The sequence below is a fragment of the Ptychodera flava genome, chromosome 22, assembly GCF_041260155.1.
Source record: "Ptychodera flava strain L36383 chromosome 22, AS_Pfla_20210202, whole genome shotgun sequence".
In the NCBI taxonomy this organism is placed as follows: Eukaryota; Metazoa; Hemichordata; class Enteropneusta; family Ptychoderidae; genus Ptychodera; species Ptychodera flava.
The window spans coordinates 19,017,009-19,039,853 of record NC_091949.1 but is presented as its reverse complement, the minus strand read 5'-3'; the positions used below and the strand labels follow the sequence as shown (position 1 = coordinate 19,039,853).

The 22,845-nt window shown below is 37.6% G+C and overlaps 1 protein-coding gene across 6 annotated transcripts in view; it reads left to right on the top strand.

The window, feature by feature from the left end:
* Nucleotides 1-14,047, top strand: part of LOC139122886 (protein phosphatase 3 catalytic subunit alpha-like) — a 47,999-nt gene extending 33,952 nt beyond the window's left edge. Inside the window, exons 7-14 of one of the 6 annotated variants that reach the window (XM_070688723.1) lie at nucleotides 662-739; nucleotides 1,989-2,083; nucleotides 3,040-3,165; nucleotides 3,875-3,952; nucleotides 8,088-8,117; nucleotides 10,211-10,295; nucleotides 12,174-12,271; nucleotides 12,752-14,047. In XM_070688723.1, the coding sequence (XP_070544824.1) occupies nucleotides 662-739; nucleotides 1,989-2,083; nucleotides 3,040-3,165; nucleotides 3,875-3,952; nucleotides 8,088-8,117; nucleotides 10,211-10,295; nucleotides 12,174-12,271; nucleotides 12,752-12,882 (721 nt within the window). In that variant the 3' untranslated portion in view covers nucleotides 12,883-14,047. Of the gene's footprint in view, nucleotides 1-661; nucleotides 740-1,988; nucleotides 2,084-3,039; nucleotides 3,166-3,874; nucleotides 3,953-8,087; nucleotides 8,118-8,483; nucleotides 8,496-10,210; nucleotides 10,296-12,173; nucleotides 12,272-12,751 lie in introns of all 6 variants that reach the window. The other 5 variants (XM_070688724.1, XM_070688726.1, XM_070688725.1 and 2 more) reach the window with 5 other exon arrangements.
* Nucleotides 14,048-22,845: the final 8,798 nt, after the last annotated feature.

The following is a 22,845-nucleotide window of genomic DNA, read 5'->3' as shown; positions in this document are numbered from 1 at the left end:
TATTTACCATCTCAGGTTTCCACTTTTCAGTATGGTGTTTACACATGAACGTCAGTGAAGTTTGACATTCTGTGAATGTTACATTAGTGAAGACCATACCAGGGAAACCAATGGAATATGTACTTAGTAAACTAGATAGTAGATATAGGATACATGGTAATATATAACAACCTTTACATTCAGAAAGGATGAAAATTTGTTTGATTTCATAATCTGGTCAATATTCTTTATTAAACTTTGTTTGGCACCCACTAATAGTTCTGAAATGTAGGTGGATAAGAAGTTGAAAAATTACAGAAAAAAAATTTATCACAAAATTTTACCTGTTTTTGACAATTTCCTCATACAACATACACATCACTGTTATGACATACTTCAAGAGACACTGCTTTCCGCCACCACGCAGTTCAGTGTTTTTAATATAACTGTGTATGAAGTATATTGTTGTAATGCAAAAGTCGTGAATTGAAATTGTGACTGAATACCACCAACCAAGGAAAATTATACTAGATAAGTTCATGTTTTTCCAAAAAACTTTGAAACCCTAAACAAGCACAAATCCAAACCAAGGAATTTACTTTGACCAAAGATCATTGGTCATGGGGCGGTTAAAACATGTTACATCTAGCACCTTAGTGATTGGGTGTTTTTTGTTTTTCAGTTATGCTGCATGCTGTGAATTTTTGCAACAAAACAATCTCCTTTCAATAATACGAGCACATGAAGCTCAAGATGCAGGGTAAGTGTGTCTTAAGGAATTTCAAAAACCAATATGAAGACGTTATTTACCTATGACATGGTTTTCCGAAAAGTGAAGAAGCTAAGCAAATGAAAGCACATGGCATTTTTTCCCCTTGTCATTATTCTATTTATGAAGTTGTCTTTATGGTGTCATATATCTTCATATAAAGGTATAAAAAAATTCACATCCGTAATTTTAAAAATAAGCAAGACCTGTGTGGGTCAGATGTCAAATACATTTGCACTATTTATTGGCAGTGACAGCTCAACTGGGAAATGTAGTTTTTCAAACCATAAAGTTCAGCTATGTTTCAACTTAAGGCTGTTATCACACACAGCAGTCACACATCACCTAACTGATGTTCTGCCCCAAGTGTATGATTCATATGTAATAAATATTGATATCAAAGCTCGGGCACAAGACACAGACATTTCTTATTCCTTTGACGTTTACAGTCATTCCCTGTGTGCCTTTTGCTTGCATTCAATTATCATATGAGTCGCAGTGTGGGCGGATGTCTAGATATGTATATAAAAATAGTCCTTCGAGATAAATGTTACATTATATTAATCTAAAAGTACGCCTGTGCTTCCAACTCCTTAAGGAGTTCTGTTTACAACAATTCTGAAAGTGTATAACAACTGATAACTACATGCTGTGTTTAATCTATGACTTTTAAGGGGTTGGATCGATAATGGTGGCATAAATACGATATTATTTTACCAAATAAAGCAGCACAGGGCAGATTAACGTTTCACGACCCGAAGGTTGAAAAAATAGCATTGCAGCTTGACACTGATAACATGCAGACTGAGGGATAGTGTTGCATGAATATGACCAATTGTTATCTGTAATGAGTAGTAGGATATGCAAAGAAGCTGATGTACATCTTGGTTAAGGAAATTTGATATCTCAACTGGGAATGTGTAATACTATGAAATTATTATCGTAACTTCGCACAAGCGAAACCCTGTCATAGTTTGAAATCACTAATATTGCTAATAGCGCTTACTTTCCTTTCTACAACATAGTCCAAGATATAGAGTTGGATATTCTCCTACTTGATCAGTAAAAGCAAGCAAGTTTTGTCAAAAAAGTAAAAGGGAATTATAACAGTTTGTGAAATATTGGTTTAAAAAGGCCAAGGTCATGAATAAATCCAATACGCTTCTGGTTTTCTCTGTGCATACAGTATCGTTTGCCTACAATCTAACGTTGACCTTCGATTTATTTTGTCTCGTTGCAGTTACCGTATGTATCGAAAAAGTCAGACAACAGGGTTTCCTGTGTTAATAACCTTATTCTCAGCACCAAACTATTTGGATGTGTACAATAATAAAGGTATGGATGATGGGACAATATTCAGAGGGATTGAAAGCGTCACCGACGGGAGGGCGCTCTAAATTTTGATTGTTGGAAACTGTCAGCTAAAAGACAGGTGTTTCATATCACAGTACTCAGACATCATGCCATAACCTATTGCCTTACTGTGCAATGGGAAAACGTTGGGTAATTGCCACCAGAAGCCTTTGTTCATTGCAAACTCCAAAACTCAGTGATTTAAAACAAATGATATGATGCTAGATGTGTAAGTAACACTCCCAACATCTTGTACATGAGGATCAGTGTACCAGTTTTATAGATAGAAATCATGTTAAACCAGAAACCATACTGTGCTTTTAAAATAGAAAACATACTGTGTTATGCTACAGGTTAATTCAACAGGTGTTTTCTGACACAGCTGGTCGCTGTCAATGCTATTTTAACTGAGTGTCTAGATTCATAATATTACAGGAGACCGATGAAAATATCCCTCTTATAATGCAATTTCAATTCTAATAGAATTTAATCTTTTTTCTGTTTCTTTCCTTTCTCGTAAAATTCTCTGTCTTTCTCATATCATGTCTTCAACTGTCTACTCTCTCTTCATGTGTTGCTTCATCTGTATATATATTTGTAATGTTGTCTCTCTTTCCTTCACCCTCTTTCCCTGAATTTTCATACACAAAAACCCCCTCTTTTCCTTCAATACATTCCTGTCAACGTACACTCCTGTCAACGTACACTCCTGTCAACGTACACCCATGTATGTCAACACACACATGTACATTTTTCCACTCCACATCTGTACATAATCAAACTTCACCCCCACATTCATGTTTTGATATGCCTACACACACGTGTAAACCACCTGTTGTTCTTGTTCCAATCTCTTCTCCTCTGTCGTTTTCCTCTCGCTTGTCTGGTCCTGTTTGCTCTTTTACTCTGTCCCTCCCCAATATCATTCTATTTCACAGCTGCTATTTTGAAATACGAGAATAATGTAATGAATATTCGGCAGTTCAACTGTTCACCTCATCCATACTGGTTACCCAACTTCATGGATGTCTTCACATGGTCATTACCGTTTGTTGGAGAAAAGGGTAAGGCCAGTCTCTCTTTTGGTTTACACGATAAAAATATCAAGACTTGCCAAATTACCAATACATGATAACACACACCTTATGCTGTAGGTGTGCTGACAAAGTAAGTACAGAAGAAACGGTGGTAAAAGAATTATGCGAGATATGAAGTTGCTGATATTTTGCAAAAAACCTGCCCTCTAAAATAATATGTACCTTAGGGTCAGCGTTTCAAATGTGCAATTGTCGTGCCTGTTTTGACTCTTTTGGAAGCTTGTGGAGTAATGACTTTACTTACTTTTTGGGAAAACCAAAAGTTAATTTTTCCTCATACTATAATATAGTTTATAGCGGCCATTTTGAATTTCAAATATCAGATTTATTTAGGAATTGTGTTTCTCTAATCCTAGACTTTGTATGGTTGCCAGATTTTTTATCCCTGATTATGAAAGAACTTATGAGAGAAAATTGTTGAAGGTATTTCCTCAGCAAAGTGTGAACAAAACTTTCAAACTTCCAGTTTCTATATGCATACTACCCTGAAGTTCCTGAAGCCATCCAGATGACAAAATGTTGCACAACGTTTCCTTGCCAGTGAACAAAGAAATACAACATGCACAAAAGGCATGTGAAATTCTGTGATAAAGAATATTCAATTTTCTTTTATTGGAGGGACAAATGTACCATGGATTTTCATTTGATCTTATTTGCCGCTGTTTTCCGTTTACAGTTACAGAAATGTTAGTCAATGTATTGAATATCTGTTCAGATGACGAGCTAATGACAGAAGGCGATGACTCATTTGAGGGTGAGTATCTCATCTGCATATGCGCATTAATAATTAAGAAATCACTGGTGTCAACAGACTTGAGATCCACATCCTGTGTGTGTTCAGTGTACTGAGATTACGTTCAAATTTCCGTGGGAGATAAAATTATGCATTTAAATTCATAGAATTATTTTTTTTGATAATGTGTTTGAAAATTACTTTTGTCCCCTTTCTAGAAATAATGAAAAATTATAACAGCCAATATTGCTTGAATTCCCAATTTACAACCCTGTGAGTATTATCAAAATATCAATATTGAAATTAATCCCAGCTTTCTAAATTTATTTGTCATTTGACTGTTAGAATGTATTGCTTTGATATTTAATTTATAGAAGTGTCAGGTGAAATAATCACAGCTGTCAGTTGTGGAATGGTTTTAATTTATATTCACAATGAGATAAGACTTGTCACTTCCGCTCTCCTGACGTTGGCTTTTCAACTGTGATAGTGATGAAGTGCTTTGGGATATGTGGGATCCATCCTGATATTTCACCCAGCAGTAGTGATGTGGCGGTTGTGTTGGCGTCTGTAGTATTCTCCAACAAGTCGTAATGAGGGCATTACTAAAGAGAGCGTGAAATGCTCAGTCACATTGGTAGAGTTCTTTTATTTTCACTGTAGTTGTAGATTTTCAAGACATAGAGACTGGAACTTCTTGGTGGCAGAAATGTTAAATTCTAAAAACTCACATGAGTAAATGTAAGAGTTTCCCCTCTGCCAATGAATGCATACGAGCCAGAGTGCATGCACCAGTAAGATATAATCTTGTGTGTATTGTCTGCGTGTTAGTTTGTTTGTATGTGAAAGAGAGGGGGCAAGGCTGCCCATCTTATTCTTACAGGAAGAATTTCATTCTCTGTAATCATGAACGTACACAGGATGGATCTCAAGTCTGTATGTGTCACAAGTGACCATTGAACTGATTTTTTTTCACGTACGGGGCTACACAAACTAACAGAAGCCAACTTTTTATATTCTCACTCATGAGCACGTAGGTATTTTCATCAAACAAACAAACCAGTTCAAACATGGCCAGTATCAGACCTCACTACTGGTATTGGGGGAGTAGAGAGATCAAATACTAATCTGGCAAATGAACACTTACAGCTCTTTGTAACAGTAAATTTACAGATACCTCAAAGAGGCAGAATCAGGTATGGTGAATAGACAGTGCACCCAGCAAGAACAATGACTTATTTGACCGAAATATCTGTGTGATTGAGTGAGACATTGAAACTTGGCTCTTCATCAGGGATGCTACACTAATCTTTTAACCAACAGGATGATTATTATTGATTATCATGTCTTAACCAACCCAACTGACCTGTTTGAACTGACACCACATCATTTTGTCCATCCTTGAAGAGCTACAGAACCTGTGTGAGCTTGGCTCTGCCTGATCTCTCATTCTACGTAAACAGTGTCCCTTCTAGTGATTAGGAAAATAGATTATTTCTAATCTATGATAGTACTTGCGCTATATTCTGTACAATCTCCTAATACTAAGTGACCATTGGTGATATAGAGTGTAGGAAGAATGAAATATTTCAGATAAACTAAAGAGATCGTTTCTAGTAAATTGTGAAGATTGTAAACAAGTTCTAAGTTGAAGAAACTATATTTTACGTCTGTTTGTTTACACTTATTAAATAGAATAAATGGAACCCTGCCTTGCAAACAAAAGTCAGAAAGTGTTAGGCTGATGATTCAGCTGTGGCCATTTAAATTAGAAAGTGTGCGTGTCAAAGGTTACAGTTCATTTCAGGATATGTCAGGTGCATGTTATCATTGTGTCTTTGTGAAGTCACCTCACTACACTGCATGCGTTGTGTCCATTTCATGCTTCACTTCAGCAGGGTCATCAATTTCGAAATATTCCATAAACCCTCCTGCCGCTGTCAGATAAGGGTCCATCAACCTCAAAAAGATTGGTTTCAGATATTTCACATTTGATCAGAAAGGAATGTTATTGCACTAAGTTAATCATATCTGACATAAGCAAAGATTTCCGTACAAACCAATAGTGTCCGATGAAAGATTCAGTCTCTTCATAGATTGTTACAAGTTGAGTCCTCCAGTCAAGGACTATATCTCAAATTAAACGTCAGTTACGTCTAAGAAACCCACCGAGACAGATTTCTACCTAACGAAAATGATCGTATATTTTTTTGTGCACCTCAAACCAGAGAGCTTGAAAACTTTTTGCTGTTTATGATACTCCACTTTTATAACCAAACTGTAACAAAATTTTGTGCTCATCTTTGCAGAGATAAATGTTACCTAACACCAAACTAATATAATATGTACAAAATCAACATTTTGATGAATATGTGTGTGTTGGTTTTAAGAATAGACATCACGGAAATGAAAATGAATAGTGTTTGTTTATCCGAGAAACTTTGGTACCAACTTTTGTAAGGCAACCTGTGAGATTTTTGTACATGATATCAATATCAATGTCAATACCACCCATATCAATATTTAACTGCAGTTGGTTTTCATTCGTACTAACCAGTCCATATTATTTGAATCGTCAGCTGTAGTTTTCACATCCATACCAGTCAACTTGTTACGTCCAAGTCTCTGTAACCCCTCAATATCAATAATGAATAGGTAAAATACCAGCATGCTGAACAAAGGAAAATGTAATCTCTGTCGGTCCATGAACCAAAAAGATGTGACAAAGCCTGCGCATTGCTTTTACCAATATAACCCTGCATTTCCTCTGTGTATCTCTTACAATTGCTTCTTTTTTTTGAACACCATGGTTTTCACGATTGGCATGAATACTGCTTGCTTATTTTTCCTTCCTTTACTTTCCTGTACTTCATCGGTTGTATGTATATGCTCTCAAAATAGTTGTCACCCAGCCTCTTCTGCTCCTCCAAGATCCTCTAAACTGTTTTGAGTGTCAATTGTAGCAGGACAATATATTAGGGAAAATATACTCTGCTGAATTTTTGCAGTGTGTATACTTGTATATCAAAAACAGCATGATGTTATCAATGAAATTTGTCCGCACACTGAATAAGTCTGTGATCCTCTTCTGACTATGTTGTATATGTATGCAAATCAGTTCCACCATTTGCCCATAAATGGACATATGATGTAACTATTTGCATAATATTATGTACAGATACATTTGTCTGATTGGATCATGAACATGGTTGGGTGGCTTTTGGTCAACAACAGTTTTGAACTAGACTGAATTGAGCTGCAAGTGTTGTTGACATGTTAGAAAAAAGGGTATATTGTCAGCATGTGGTATGTCTGTGTGGGAAAACATCTGCATGGGCTTTGTGGCTTCTCTGTAAACTCACTGCCTTAGCATGTGGTGGAGTGGTTTGTGTTTGTGTAATCTCATTTGCTAGCTCAGTCTATAGAGATCATGGCCTGCTTCATGTGTGAAACCTGAAAGTCGTCGTAGCCTAGATTGTAACATAACAGTGCCAAATTGTAGACTTGACAATATTGCTAGTTAAGAAAGTTGGTAGTCCCGATCCCATACAGTTGTTGTGCTCCGCGTAGTTTAGCTGCTGTACCCATCTTCACGCAAGCCCCAAGGTCTGTCGCTAGATGATAAAGCCAAGCTTGACAAATTGAATGATGTAGGTGTATTGAGTCATGCTGAAACAAAACCTTGATTGGCCAATTCCAATTTCCTTTCCTCTTTAGGTCTTGTGTTTTTTTCCTTTTTTGTGTGTGTTCTCATAGTTCTTTCTTTTAATCAGTGGCCGTGGATTTTTGTTTCCCAACGTTAGAACAAGTAGAAAGAGAGAAGGGAACGGCATAGCCAAAGGAACTTCTCTGTGAGGTAGTGATAAAAGTTCTAAATAACCAAGGATGGGTGAATGCTAATACAGGGGCTTATATATGGATAAATGCGTTATCGCTTTTGACCAACAACATTGCATGGCTTAGAGCAATGTGTGTGTTGTGGTGTTTGTGTGTGGGCTTAAGACTACAATGTTGAGCCTTTTAGGCAAGGACACCTAAAGGCCAAACTCAGCATTTTGAAGTTCCAAAAGAGACTCAAAACTGATATTTTTTCCCATTTCTTTTTATTTGCCTATAATTTTTTTTTCTTTTCATCTACTTGTTGTCCCGACGCCAGAATTGATAGGCGACAGTTTAAAAAGTAAAAGTAAGTGGCGTGCGTTTTCTGTTGTGCGTGCCTGTAGCCTCTACTGACTTCCTCAAACAGAGATTGTTCTGTGTGTGCGAGTGAGCTGTCTATACAGGCTAGGCCCCCATGACACGAGTGTTCATGATGTGAAAACGATTTTCAAAAATCGTGCAGTGGTGGTCTGATGAACCACTGACTATTCCTGTCTTCTCTTCTGCTCTCGGCTTTGTCCATCAGACCACCATTGTCCTACTGACCATCTTGCTTGCCTAATGTAGAGCTGTACTGTTGTTGAACTAACACCCACTTGTATTTTATTTTTTTTACTTTGTGTTTCTGCTTTTTTTTCCTTTTTTTATCTTCCTTTTTTTTTCCTACGCGCAGCCCTTCACAACGGTAAGTTGAAGTTCCTAATCCAAGTACGAGGGGAAAAAAATGTACAGTGTTCCTATGTAATCAGTTCTGTGTCTATAAACTTCAAACTTGTCAATGGCGTTTGTGATTGCATTTTACTTTGTGTAATGCATGCTGTCGTTCTTGTTTTTCTGGCCTGTGTTCTCCTGTAAGTGTTAAGGGTTGTTTTCTTGTTCATGTAGACACATTACAAAGTGTCTATAATACTCACAAGTCCATAACATTCCATCTTACGTCATTTGGGTTTAAGGTGTCTATTTTAAAGTAGTGACGTGAAGAAAATCCCTAATTTGTGAATATAGTTTGACCTAGTTAAACAATATTTGTAGGGTATCTTTTCTTTTCTGTTATTCCATATATGGTCTTCAAGTTGTTGGTATATCCATGTATGGTTTGACTGTTAGTAAATAGTTTAGTTTTATCTGTTAGTTTACCGTATAAGGTATGCTTTACTTTTCCAAGTCCATATATGGTCTTTCACTTGTTAGCATGTCCATATATGGCATGTAAACTTTTGAGTTTTCCTTATTTGGTGTTTACAATCGTCATCCACCCTGTAGGTTATAATCAATCTGTTCGTTTGTCAGATAAAGCAGCAAAACAGTTCAGTGTTATACTTTTAAGATATTAATATACTGAATAATGATGTGGTCAGGGCAATGCAGGCAGTATAGTCATTTTAGGGACCAGAACTTAATATATTAAAGGTTCTTCCATTACACAAAGGATATTCAGAAGATTTGGCAACAATTCTTAGGAAAGATAGAGAGCCAACAGGAAAAGTTGGTATTGAGAACCATGTACCCAAATGAAGTAGCTACCAGATTCGATTTATATAGATGCATGGTTTAATTTCTTTCTGTCGTGAATTCAAGAAGAAAGCTGAGGAAGGCCCATGACCAAACATATAGACAGGAGATATTGTATTATATTTGATAATCAGAGTTATTTCATGAAGCAAATAACACAAGACAAACAGTTGCAAAGGCAGAATGATAATTATGTCAAACAATGGAATGAAATATTTTCACAATGAAACTTTGCAAAATTTCATAAAGATTGTGTCCACTTTCCCAGTTGTTGTTCTGCATTCATTTGTGTCTATGCATCCCTGCCGTGCCTGCTCAAGGGTACTGATTTCACCTCTGGAGACATGAGACATAGCACAGGGACTGTTGGCATATTGATACTCTACAATGATATGTAATGCTCTTTTGATTCATAATATATTATTATAGTTTTTCCAGAGCTAATAGGTGTTACTACCCACTCTCTGTGCACCAAATTCCTTATTCTAAACAGACTTTAAGCAAAACTGAACATATTTTAAGCAGTTTGTCTCATGGCCTTAACCATAGTTTAAGAAACTCAATATTCCTTATTATATAGGTGGTTTATAGAAAGCATTGCTTTAGTGTACTTGTGTAAAGATAATTTGTGATGTTTCTAACGAATTCAGTATCTCCAATTTTGGCCAACTTAAATCTTGCAAAACTTTTAATCAGGCATTGTAGAGCAATTTTGTAACCCAATCTTTTCTTCAATATAGACATTTGAAATAAACCCAATGACGTCTTATCCCTTTCCAAAGCGCTTCTATCCCCCTCTCCCTGAATAAAACACACACTTTGCATGGTGTGCATGTTGCGCCTGTGCAGTGTTTATGCAGACAGATCCAGTTCACTTTCTATTGCCAGGTGGCTCTGCAGCTGCTCGCAAAGAGATCATAAGGAACAAAATCCGGGCCATCGGGAAGATGGCAAGAGTCTTCTCTGTCCTCAGGTGAGTACAACAGGTGCTGTATAACTCTCTATTGGGGAAGGGTACTCCACGTTTCCATAGCAGAGACCAAGATATGCTGTCAGCATTCTCAGGATGACATGGAAGTTTCACCAACAAATCAGATTTAGAGTTTGATTTGATGATTAACAGCATCCCATGTACATGTATAGTAAATGCTCTGGCATAGCAAAGTACCATCTAATGAGAAAAGGGGAGTTGGTGTTATTACTAGTATCTCATCAGCGTCAGTCTGTCTGTTTGTGTGTGTCTGTGTGTCTGTGTCTGTGTAGATGGCCATATCATACTGGTACTTTTTATCAGTATCAGCAAGATACAGTGATACCAACAGGCAATCTCCGGACAGAGATTGTAGCGCCGTGGAAAATTATAACCTAGCTGGGGAGTCTCAGCAGTAGCCACACTAATCTCTGCCACAGGCGACGGTTTTCACCAACTTTTTGGGTGTTGCGCGTTTTCCATGATATACATTTTCTGCCTTTTTTATATATAATACTTCGAACCAAAAAAAAATTAGATAAATGAATAGTACACTAGTTTCAATATCGATCCTCGATTCTGTGAAACTTGCAAAACATTGACCTTGCTCTTGGTTACAGGGATGTAAATTGATGATTCAAAATGTATGCCCCAACGGCTGTCAGCTTTGCAGACGCGATTGCCAAAGTTTTAGCAGATTATCTATTATTTTTATTTGTGTATTAATGTATTATTTTTACCAGTGTGCCGAAAGTGCAATCTCTAGCTGGATTGCTCCTATCCGTTTACTATTTCCGCCACGTTTATTTAGCCAGTTGGGCGCGCGCAGGACTGAAAGAAGTCCGAGTTTGGAATATTTAAATCTGCCTGCAGCAGAGATTGGTGGGGGCGCGCGGTCAACGACTCGGAGACCCTCTAGCTTGGTTTGAATTATCCATGCTGCGCTGCTGCCCCACTGCGCTTCAGCGCTGCTACAGCGCTAACCCAACAGGGTTAGCGCTGTAGAATATATGACTGACAATACAAACATGAATGAATTACTGTAACCATTGCTTGTAACACTGAGTTGAGTAAGAGTGAAGATTGGACACTGATAACATTTTTCATTTATCACCAGTAACCTAGGGGGTCATTAGGTTTAGGGTTACAGTAAGAACAAGGGGCTCCTCCAAAAAAATCTTGTTTGCTCGTATCTTAAGGCTTGGCTCCATAGTCCTGCACCCAGGCCCTGATTTGTTGAATTGTCCAGCAGTATCAAAACTCGAAAGGATGAGATACTTGATCAAAATATAGTATATGATCATTGTATTTTGCATCAAAGAAAGGAATTTTATCTAGATGTGTAACCCTGTTAAGGGGTTCTTTTTGATGTCGGCTGGCAGGCTTATTAATCTAGAACTTTAATTAACGAATTCACACACTGCAAACTTCTGTTTTCCATCAAAAATTTGGTTTATTATCCTTTCTGTGTAATCTCAACAGGTGTGTTTTCCCTTTCAATGACAAAAATAAAGTGTGTATGTGTATCCTATGAATTTATCAATCTTTGTAGCAGTGTTTCAAGTTTGTTGTTCAGACATGGCAACACAAAACTCTTCCCAGGCTTCTCCCTATACCATCCGATGTGAAAGAAAGGAGTTATAAGAAAGGTTGACCATGTTTAATGCTTTCACCTCCATTTCACTGTGTAGCGGTCCAACTTTGCCACAGAGAATAATGGGGCTGTACCAACAATTCAGTGGTGAAGGGGTTAACTTTGGTCCTGCAAAATTCAAGAAGGCCAGCAAAGTGTGTCCTTTAGTAGGAAATTCTGTTTATATGTCCAAGCATTTATCACCCTGTGTAAAGAGATTCTTTTCTGTTGGATTCATCTATTTGCAGAGAGGAGAGTGAAAGTGTACTGCAGCTCAAGGGACTGACACCTACTGGAACACTTCCATTGGGTGCGTTATCGGGAGGAAAGGCTACTCTCACAAGTGGTATGTAACTCTCTCTACTTCTGTTCAGGGACATTTTTTATGAAATGTGGTACACCTGATAATCAGTCAGTGTCGTAATAGAATGCAAATATGTTCAGCAACATCCTGTCGTTTGAGTACTAATTGGCTTATTTAATGACATTTTTGGAGGCACCCCACATTGGTTTTACGTTCCCACCACCACGGAACTCATTCTTAATCACAGACCCAATTAATGAACAGGACTCTATCCTCTCCAAGAACTTGTAATCAAGTACCCATTAACAAGTGGGAACTGTGTCATCAACGATGACTTGTTATAGATCATAATGAATCTTTTTCTTTCTTTCGTTTGTTTCTCTTTGACCTACTTTGTACTGGAGTAGGTGGATTTTGAAAGGGTGTTAAAGTCGCATCATTTGTGATCTATGCCCGCCTCTGGTCGTGTAACACACAGATGACCACTTACAAGGTGTGTTTTCCCAACTTTATCCTTCACAGCAATCAGCGGTTTCTCACCTAGCCACAAGATTTCTAGCTTCGAGGAGGCAAAGGGACTTGACAAAGTGAACGAGAGAATGCCGCCTCGTCGTGGATCGGTCGGGGAAGACAGCAAGCCTGGAGCGTCCTAACAGTCAGGACCCGGTGCTCTTCAAACGTACTGCGACTAACCACAGCACTTCATGCAAATCCATCGCCTTGTCTGTTTTAAATGGTCAGTTTTTTGGGACAGGGACATTGAATAGAAAAAAAAACACTAGTGCGTTCATCTCTGTGTTGTGAGGGATGCAGGGTGGGGTCTTGAGGGGAGGATATGCACTTTGTCATGGGGGAGGTTCGGGGTGGGTTATTGATGTTTTCCGTATTAATTTATCTCGTCAGCTTTATAAAAATCGTTTCAAATAATCAAGACTTTTTGTGATTTGTGCATATCACTTCATTTTTTTTTTCATGAAATCTTTTGTGTATTCATTACTTAATGGGCAGGGATATTTCTACTTGTACTTTTTATGTTTCTGTGTGAGTTTTAAATGGAACGGGGTGTGCATGAAGCCTTGTGGGGAGTTTCAGTGGGTTTATCACACTTACAGCCAAAACTGCTGAGAGGTTGATCGATACCACGCCTGCAATCCACTTTTCTTGGCCTTTGTCAACAAAAAAAGCAAAAACCAACCAAAAAAATAAATACTACATAGTGTATCATTGACCTTTTCCCGTTTTAACTATTACACTTTGAGTCTTGTGAAGAAGATTTAAAAAATTTAAAAAATTCCATAATTCAATCTTACAAAAGAGACAAAAAAAACTTCAAAAAACTAGATTTTAAAAAGTCCTACTAGCTACTGAAGCCAAGTTTGTTTTTCTAACTTGTGGTTCGTGTCCATGTGGATTGGCATTTCTCATAACAAAACACTGACTCCATAGTCTCCAGCAATTATTTTTCCCTCGGCTGTGTTTTGCCTCTCCAACAATTTTAGCCAGTCAGAGGTGTCGCTTTGAACGAAGGTGGGAAGCCTTATTTTGGCGGTATTTTACACAGATTGCCAAAGATCAAAAAAATATATAAAAATCTCAAGATAGGAGTGTACGTGTGCACATTTTCCCTCCGCATCACCTTGACGATACGGCTGTCATTTCCATCAGAACTGAAACAGTTACTTTCAGCATGCCAGCAGATGAAGTCAGATGTATAAGTAGAAAAACAAAAAGGAGGAACCAAGAAGTGCAAGAATAAGATAAAGTGAATATTACTGGAGGTAACTCAAATAGATATTCAAATAAAGGGACAATATAAGAGAGTGTGAGAAGTGAGTATTTCCTGCCCACATTACGGACTCTATAAATTCTGACAACGATATTTTTTATGCAATCACCCGATTCAAAATCTATTGCAAATAACTTACTCAGTTTTTTTCGGTCAACACGATTTGTTGTTTCCTATGTGATGTAAGCAAAGTAGTCCAGTGTATTTATTTCAAATTGAATAGAAGTCTGTTTTCTTGGAGTTGCAATGAAAATGCACTGTATGTTTGGTCCAGTGGGAGACTCTATGTTTGCTTAGGTCTAAAAATCTTTTCGTCAGTGGTTGTTGAACATCCAGTCTGCACCCTTCGTCCCCTGGTTTCCTCATCAAGAGGTCTGATCACTCCATATTGTAGTAGCTCAGCCTTTTGTTGTGGGTGAAGAACTGCCAACAATTGAGCTTGGAAGTTACATACTACAAGAATGTGTTGTTACAACTAGTGTCTGATATCTAAAAAAGTCACTGAAACATTGATAAGCATGTCTTTGCAGTCCTGTGCTGTGTAATGTCATGAACCTTCCCCATTGAAAATGAGAAAACGTCAGACTTGTATTTACAATGAAACATCTCAATGCTGATAGAATATGCCCAGCACATTGAGTTTATACATACAAAATACTGAAAGTTGCCAAATTTCTAGAAAACTGAAATTCACAGAAGGTTTACAGTGAAATGTTCTGGTTCCTAAATTCCCCTTGGATCTGTGGTGTAAAGTTACAGTCTCAAACTTGGGGTAGTAGCAAGTTATCACCCGACTGCAAAGGGAGTGATTCGCTTTCCTTTTCACCAAAGAATGGAAATCCACAACAGCTGTGGCAACTGTAGGTACTGGCAGGCTTGCAGCGTATAGCAAGTCCTGTCTCTCTCTTGTTTTACCTGTTCACCCCTATTTCCCTATAAACAGGTCTGCACTAACCATTGATAACAATGGGGTTGGGACAAACCATTGTGATGAATGGGTGAAGACTGGCAACGTTATCAGTGTGTGGGTGTATTAATACAGGAGTAATGTAGATGATTTTGATTGACACAGTCATACCTGTCACTGAAATGAGGATAGTGTACTGGCTTTTACAGGGATGATGGAGTGCATTAAGAGAACTTCATTTTTGCCAGTGACTGGACTTGACCCCCTCCCCCTCCCTCCCCTTTGTGCACGTTTTGAACACATTTGAAAAAACAGTTACACAGGGTGTTACAATTACTTTGAATGTATGCCAAAGTTATATGTATATAAGAGGTTTGTGTGTACTTTGTTTCCCACAAGCGTTTTGATAGCCAATATTTCGCCAGCTCCAGGGATTGTTCTTTTGAAGTGAAATTGTGAAACTTGCATGAGATGTTTGTGAATCAAATGCTCCTACCTTATGCTTCTGGCTTGCTGCAAAGAACAGAGGTATCTTTCAAAATGGTCCCACCTCAAGTACCATGTGCAGTTCGCAAAACCACTTTATTCTTAGTTTAGTGCACCCTAGCCCACCCTATCATAACAGCTGGTAGATATGGGATAGCTGTGAGTAATATCAAAACTAAAGATAACATACCTAAAAAAATATATAACTCCAGGTAGTGTTTTATTCCAATAACAAAACTGATTTGATCATTTGTGTATTTTCTCATCACAGAAATCACCTCAGTTTCATCGGTTATCAACACTTCCTTTCAGTAAGACAGCCTTTCCCAATATCCCCCACCCACAGCAAAAGTTCACACAGTGGATAAAAAGCATCAAGGCAGACTTTTAATCAATATGAAACAGGGATGCATTGAAAAAATTCAAGTAGACATTTTCAGTGTCAGTGTATAGCTCTTTACTGTATAACAGGTTTTTTTTGTCTCATATTTATTATTACTTTGCTTGTTGTAAGAAAAACAAGTACGCAGCCAAGTTTTAGAGAAACTGCTTGAATTCATCGTGTCACAGGTATGTTGGTTAAGCACGACTCATTATTATGCAGTGCATAACACTGACTCATACACACAAACTTCACTCGGCTTAACACAAGAAATTCCCAGAGAAAATTAACTCTCAGGCAATCCACATGGCACAGAAAAATAGCAATGAAAAAAAAAGAAAATTCAGTAGGGTTTTTAAAAAACGTGGAGGTGTTTCTTTTTTATTCTTACTAGGGTAAACAATTTTTCCTACTCGGTATTTGCAATTTTGTAGATGTGATTGGCAAGTCATTGATGATGTGTACAATGGCGATAGCATAGCGACAATGCTCTCTGCTTTCTCATCTTTCTCTGTTACCATGGCAACATGGTCTTAGTTGACCAACCCTGTTGGTACCCGTCTCCTCAAATATCAGAGAATAAATGTTTGTATGTGAATTCAGTTGTCTAGTGGTCTTAGAACTCAAATTTTCAACTTAAAAAACCAAATGTCGCAACCTCATCACCTGTTTCTCTTCAGGTTCATGTTCAGTTGTTGAGAAATCCCACTCTGTTCCCGTGTACTTACTCACCTAAAAATGTAGATTATTTACAATGCCTAGTCATGTTCAAAGTCACAATTATTGCAGTAAAAAAGTTTTCAATTGTACAATCCTTTACTAGCGGATATTCTGATTTGCTTGTCAGTTTTGATGTATAAACCACCAGTTTGGCAAACTAAAATGCTCAACACACAAAGCGAGGATGAAAAGTGTTTGTGTTGGGTGTCAAACATTCTCAGACGGGGAGTCGATTGATATAAAGTATGATTTCATCAATGTTGATAGAATCCTTTGAAATTTGGGCAGTGTATTGAAAGGTATACAGTCACCTGTAATCTAAATGTGCCCATATATGGTCAAGGGGGCGTTCCTCGGTATTCAAAATGCCCATGTGAGGGCGCTGTTTTTAAAAAGCGGCCACCTGCTTAAAATCTGTGATTGGTTAGATTTTCTCTTTCCATGGTAACTGTGGCAAAATTGGAACAGGTGACAGTGTACCTTTAACAACAAGTGATGTCATCTCTGGAGTTTGAGGCAAAAGATCAAATCAGAGAGAACAAAGGAAAGAGAATCCGTAGAGTTGGTGATGAAGCAGAGAGTGTTTGTGCTATAAGGAATTTGATTAGAATCTAACACGTTCACCTTTCTACCCACTCTTACACCTAACTTAAAAATTGGCTTTCAAAATATCTTGGTGTTCCGGGCAATCTATAGTCTGTTCTTGAAACCAGTCTTAGCTCTCTATATCTTGGTGGTTGACCTGTGGAATGTTAAAGAGTATCTGCTTTTCATGTACATTTTTCCTCAACTAGCCAGTTCTTTTTTCCCTCATCTCTTACCTGTCCACCCCTGCTCTCTGCAAAATGGACCAGCCCAAGCCCTGAGACGAATGGGCCACCGGGGGTTTCACCATAGCAGGAGGTAGGGGTGGACAGGTAACCTGTAAATATATAAAATTTGCTTGCCTGATCGGGCAAGGGTCTTGCATTGTAACAATCAAACGAGGGTTGGGATTAAATTAATTAAAGGAGACAGAAAGTGGGATATTTGAAGTGAACAGGGGAAAAACGTAATCAAGGATAGAACGTAATAATGTAATCTGTACGAAGAGCTTAAAATAAAGTGTGTACATTTTATACTTGTGTCGGGGTCAAAGGAGTACTCTTATTCCCCAGGGAAAAAAATGTTTGGGGAAGCCATTTACCATTTGAAAACAATTCCTATTGCTATTGTAAACTTTTCAGTGTTCCAAAATATAAACTTCTCTTTAAATAACTTGACTGTTGTGTCACTTTTTCCAAACCCCCCATCCCTGCTTTGCCAACCACATAGTGCCATCTTTAATTTAAAATGAATATTTCTGTTCCATGCTGTCCTAACTTACTGAATCAGCTATGTGAAAAGGCTGCCCTGGCAGGTATTTATAGGTAGTGCATTGATTACTGTAGCAAAATAATTTCCAAGCGCTATGATTGGTTTTCGAGATCTTGGTTGAACAATTATTTTCAAAGAGTTCATGTTACTCTCATTACTGTAGGATGAGAAGCGCACAGTGTTTCTTGTCAGAAAGTTTTCACCAAGAGCACCGAGACTGATTCTTGGAAAGCTGCCAACTTCAAGACGAAAGTGCACCAGCATTTTTATCGTTGACCTCAATTTCACACTGATCCTATGAGCTGTTGGACAGTGAAATCCATAGATGATGCAAAGCATGCTGACGTTTGTGTGCATTTGATTTGATAGAATATTGCTAGATTTCTGTTGATCTGAGTATCTGTACTGCCAAGTTCTTATGAGAAAAGACATTAAGGATGAACGAGCGTTACGCGCACGTGGAATTTGTCACTTACCATCGGATTACATGGAGAATTGCTGGAAAAGCAACTTCTGCTATTGTCATTTTCATGAAAATTTGCACAAAGCTCAGTCAAAAGAATTAAATGATAATGATCAAATAAAATTCTATGGTCACTGTGCTAAATTTTGAGATAAACGGTATTGAATTATTTCGCCCATAGAAAATGTATTGGTGTAAAAAGGCTAACTCAGCATTTTTTTCTCATGTTAAAATTCATGGTCTTGTATCTCACAAACGAGCCCCAAAACCCCCATATTTTATTACGCATTTTGATTATACTTACAAAGAAGAATCCAAAAGTTTTCTATCTAGAGAAATGACATTACTTTCAATTTTACCGCTCGTACATCCTTAAGTGGTTCAACTGAGTACAACTACCCATTCTGTGACTGCTTTTGCAAACAGGCATTTAATACTAGATCTTGTTGTTCAATGAATAGAAGTCACAGAGTTTGTGAAATTGATAAGGACCTCTCAACCTGTTTGTCAGTGGTTTGCAATAACATAGAACATTTCATAAGATTTCAAGTTGCATAATATTGGATCATTAAAAATTGCTACGAATGTTTTCACACATTTAAGATGACACACAACAAAGGTCATGAGGCCTTAATAAATTTTTCCTTTTATGACAAAATCGCAAAACTTGGAAGATCTATTTGGCTCACACAAAAACAAAGATTTTGGAAGGTCAGTCTTACCCTGCTGGTGGGTGATATATAGCAGAATACATGAGGGTTAATGAATTTTTATCATGACAATCACAATTATCTTGAAACTCCCTGAGCAGTGTGCACTTGTATATGCCATTGTAAAGTGTGAGAAATCTACCCAGATAACATTTTACAATGAGCAGTTAATGCATCAACATCAAAGCTGGAACATTTTAATCCATTCATAATGAACAATTTAGGCATCCAATCAATCTGTCACAATGAGATGTGTGTTGAGAGGGTAGTAAGACCTGGGTCAGTGCCCAGAAGGAATTGTGTCAGAGAAGTTGAGAGTTTGCGATGGGTTGCCCCTATACTGGTCAGTGTACTTCCAGATAATTTTCAAAGTCGGAGTCAAATTTGAATACAGATCGGGAATGATACATCGAGCTCCTATTGTCGTAACTGACAAAGTACCTCATCAGCCCATGAGAGTCCTAATTTTTGTCCCCAGGTGCTTCAGCCACTTCAGAGAACCTGAATGCCAATATAGTATGCCGTATGTATGTCTTTTTGTATGTGTGTATGTGTGAATGAGAAATTGACTTCAAACAATGTACTTGTACCAAAACGTATTGCAGTGTACAGTTAACTTTGAGTAACTGAGTTAATTTGATGATTATCAAGTGTTTATTTGTATTTAATTTTCGCTCAATTTGCCCTCAGTCTTAAAAGTTATAGAACAGCGCCCTCAGTGGCATTATCACGCAAGTGATACTAAAATCGAAATTCCCTGTAATAATTAGCATTTCTAATGTTTTAGCACAGGCCACAAGTGGCATATGAACTTTTACATTGCTTGCCAATCTTTACTCTGTCAAGTATTTCACGAGAGAATCCATTAATTAGCACTAGGTCTAAGTTATTTATTTATTCAAATTTTGCTACAACTTTACAAAAAGGATTAAATGCCCACAGCAGAGATATGTACATTTGACCCCAATAAACATTTGAGATGAACATTAGAAAATAATTATAGCATTAGTGCAAGAAGTTTACAATTATATTAAAACTATTGGAAAAACTACTTGATGATCGTAGAGAGCACATCTATACGGAATATGTTCTTAAACCTTTGTATACAACAACCACGAGCAACAACCTTTTTGAAGAGGGGAGTGCGTAGATTCTCCAGCACGTCCCATCAGTATTAATATATATTCTATTGGTTGGTACAGTGTGTCTTTTCTGTGACCGACCCTTGGTAAAAAATTCTGGAAGTAAAATAACTATTGCCAAACACGATTTATAATTGATGTGTTTGCCCTACAAATGGTCGCCCAAAATTATTGAAGGCTTGTTCGCTGTACTTTCATGTATTTTGTGGTATTTTCGTTCAGGTCTTGTTCTACTCCCCAAATCATTTCCGATATTCCCAGTTTTCAATTTGTCAAGACAGACTGTATGTGTGCAGCGTCCAATGAATTATCAACAAACTGCATTTTGATCTGAAATTAAACGACACAGATTTGCCAACGATAACATTGGCATAGTGTACACTATTAATTGCGGTGGCAACTTGAAGATGAATACGGTTTTGTATTTCAATATTTTTAGGGGAGAAGAATACAACAAGTATGTTTCATTGAACAAAATCATAAAAAATATTTTCGAATTAAGGCTGATCTCCCTTTAAATATCCATGATATATTTTCCATAATATTGGGGATAACAATTTTGATTATACATTTCTCACAAAGTTCATTCCGTACAAAAACTAAAATTCAAATTTTTGCCGAATACCTATACTACTACTATGTCACGAGAAACCAGAGAGTCCTGACCTTTTTTCCAATTAATCGAACCTCGATAATCCTGTATCGTTTATTTTTGGAAGACAAGGATAACGAGCTCGTTAAACAATTTGTAGAAACTCTCCATCGTACCTTCGACGTTTTTGCCTTTACGAATCGATGACATTATTAATACGATATCCAAGCTTCAGCGATAAAAAATTCAGCGCTTTGCACCGATTGTTAGAATTCATAGAAAATCAGTGGTGAGAAGTCTCCTCCAGACTGTGCATAAAAGTCGACATGCATATCTGTAATTTATGATGAAAAAGGCACACTGAAGAAAAATGAGTCATGAACAACAGTGCTGCAAGAGAAAATACTAGAATCATGTCGTTTCCATGGAGACTTCCGCATGACCCACCTACTTAGAGCCGGGATTGAACAGGTACCTGACTCCACCGTTGTCTGCAAATGCCAGCAAAATGTCAGTGTTCGTTTGTGCTATTTTGATATGTTTTCTTGTCGATTAAAAGACGCTAATATGAATGTTGAACAATGACAGCGGACGTGATACACGTTGTCATTTCAAAGTCTCGTTACCTGACGAACAGCGGTCGTTACATTTTGCAAGGATCTTTCGCTGTGGTTAAGTAATTTCTTTACTTATTCTCGGTAGGTTATTTCCTCATGCTTGGAAAATAAACATTTTTCTGTGCTTTATGCTCATGCTCAGAAGAACAGAATTTCAACTGAAGTTATGCCTCCCTCAGCTGATGAGGATGTTCTACAAACGCAACCACTTGGCGGATTATGACTCCAAAAGACTATAGACTATACAGTGCCTCAAAGGCGTGTGGACAAATGTAATAATGAAAACAGTGCTAGTATTTGGAGGACATTTGCGAGAACAACAACATAAGAATGAACTTTCTGTGTACACGGCGTAGAACGGCTTCGAACTCCTTGTAAATCAGAAACCCTTTGTCCTTCCTTTTGATTCTCGGGGAATCTGGCTGTCGGTAAGGTATAGCTGTGAGCGTATGGAAAAGACTGATGATCTGAACATTGTAAGCGTTAACCTTCGAAAATACAATTACGTCATTCTGCACAGAAACGAGCATCATTATGGCTTTTCACATCTTGTAGATCAAACTTCGACCCCATCATTATAACCCAAAAACTTTAACCCCATTATCTTGATAAGGTTTAGAGAAATCATTGTATTAAAACCATGTTATTTTCAAAGGGTTGGACTACTTTCTTCGTCAATCGCAATTGTCTTCTTCAAAACGAATTGGCGTCTCGATCACCTTTATCGGCAATTGCTCAGTGCTCTTCAGAAAGATGTAAAATGGATCGGGTTGACAAAATAATAAACGCGTTGGAGGATCTCCATTTGTACCTTGGGTTCATGTCGAAATCACGTTCTCGCACTTCTTAATCCCGCTCTCGCGCTATCCCTCAACCCCAACCAACATACGTATCCACCAAGTCGAGCAAGATGGGCATGTTTAAAAACTTTGAAGGTCACCTTGATTCTAAGTAAATGTAGTGCATGTTTTTTACCGACGGGTATTAACTAATTCTACATTCTGTCCACGAAGGTAAAGATGACTAAAGATGCATTCAATTTTCGGGGGCATTTTTCCGAACCATTACACTTTGTCAGAGCAAAAATGAACCACTATTATATGGGAGCCTTTTTTACAACCAAATCAGAAATTGTGATCTGATTACACGCCTGGTGTAATTTGGCGATGCATCACCATGACAAACAGTTTAATTAGATAGATATCGCAAACTGATACGTGAGTAATCAAACCGCAAATTTGCATATTATCTGAACATCTGAGACAAGTAAAAATATCAGACAGGTAAAATTGTCGATTTAATCTTAAGGCAAAGAAAAATAATCACGAACCCACGGCCAATTTCACATGACAACAGAACGAATATCATTATCATTATTTTCAAATATACAGTCACATTTGAAATAAATCACAGCGGTAACTTAATTCAGAAGATAATTGTGTTTTTTCATATCCC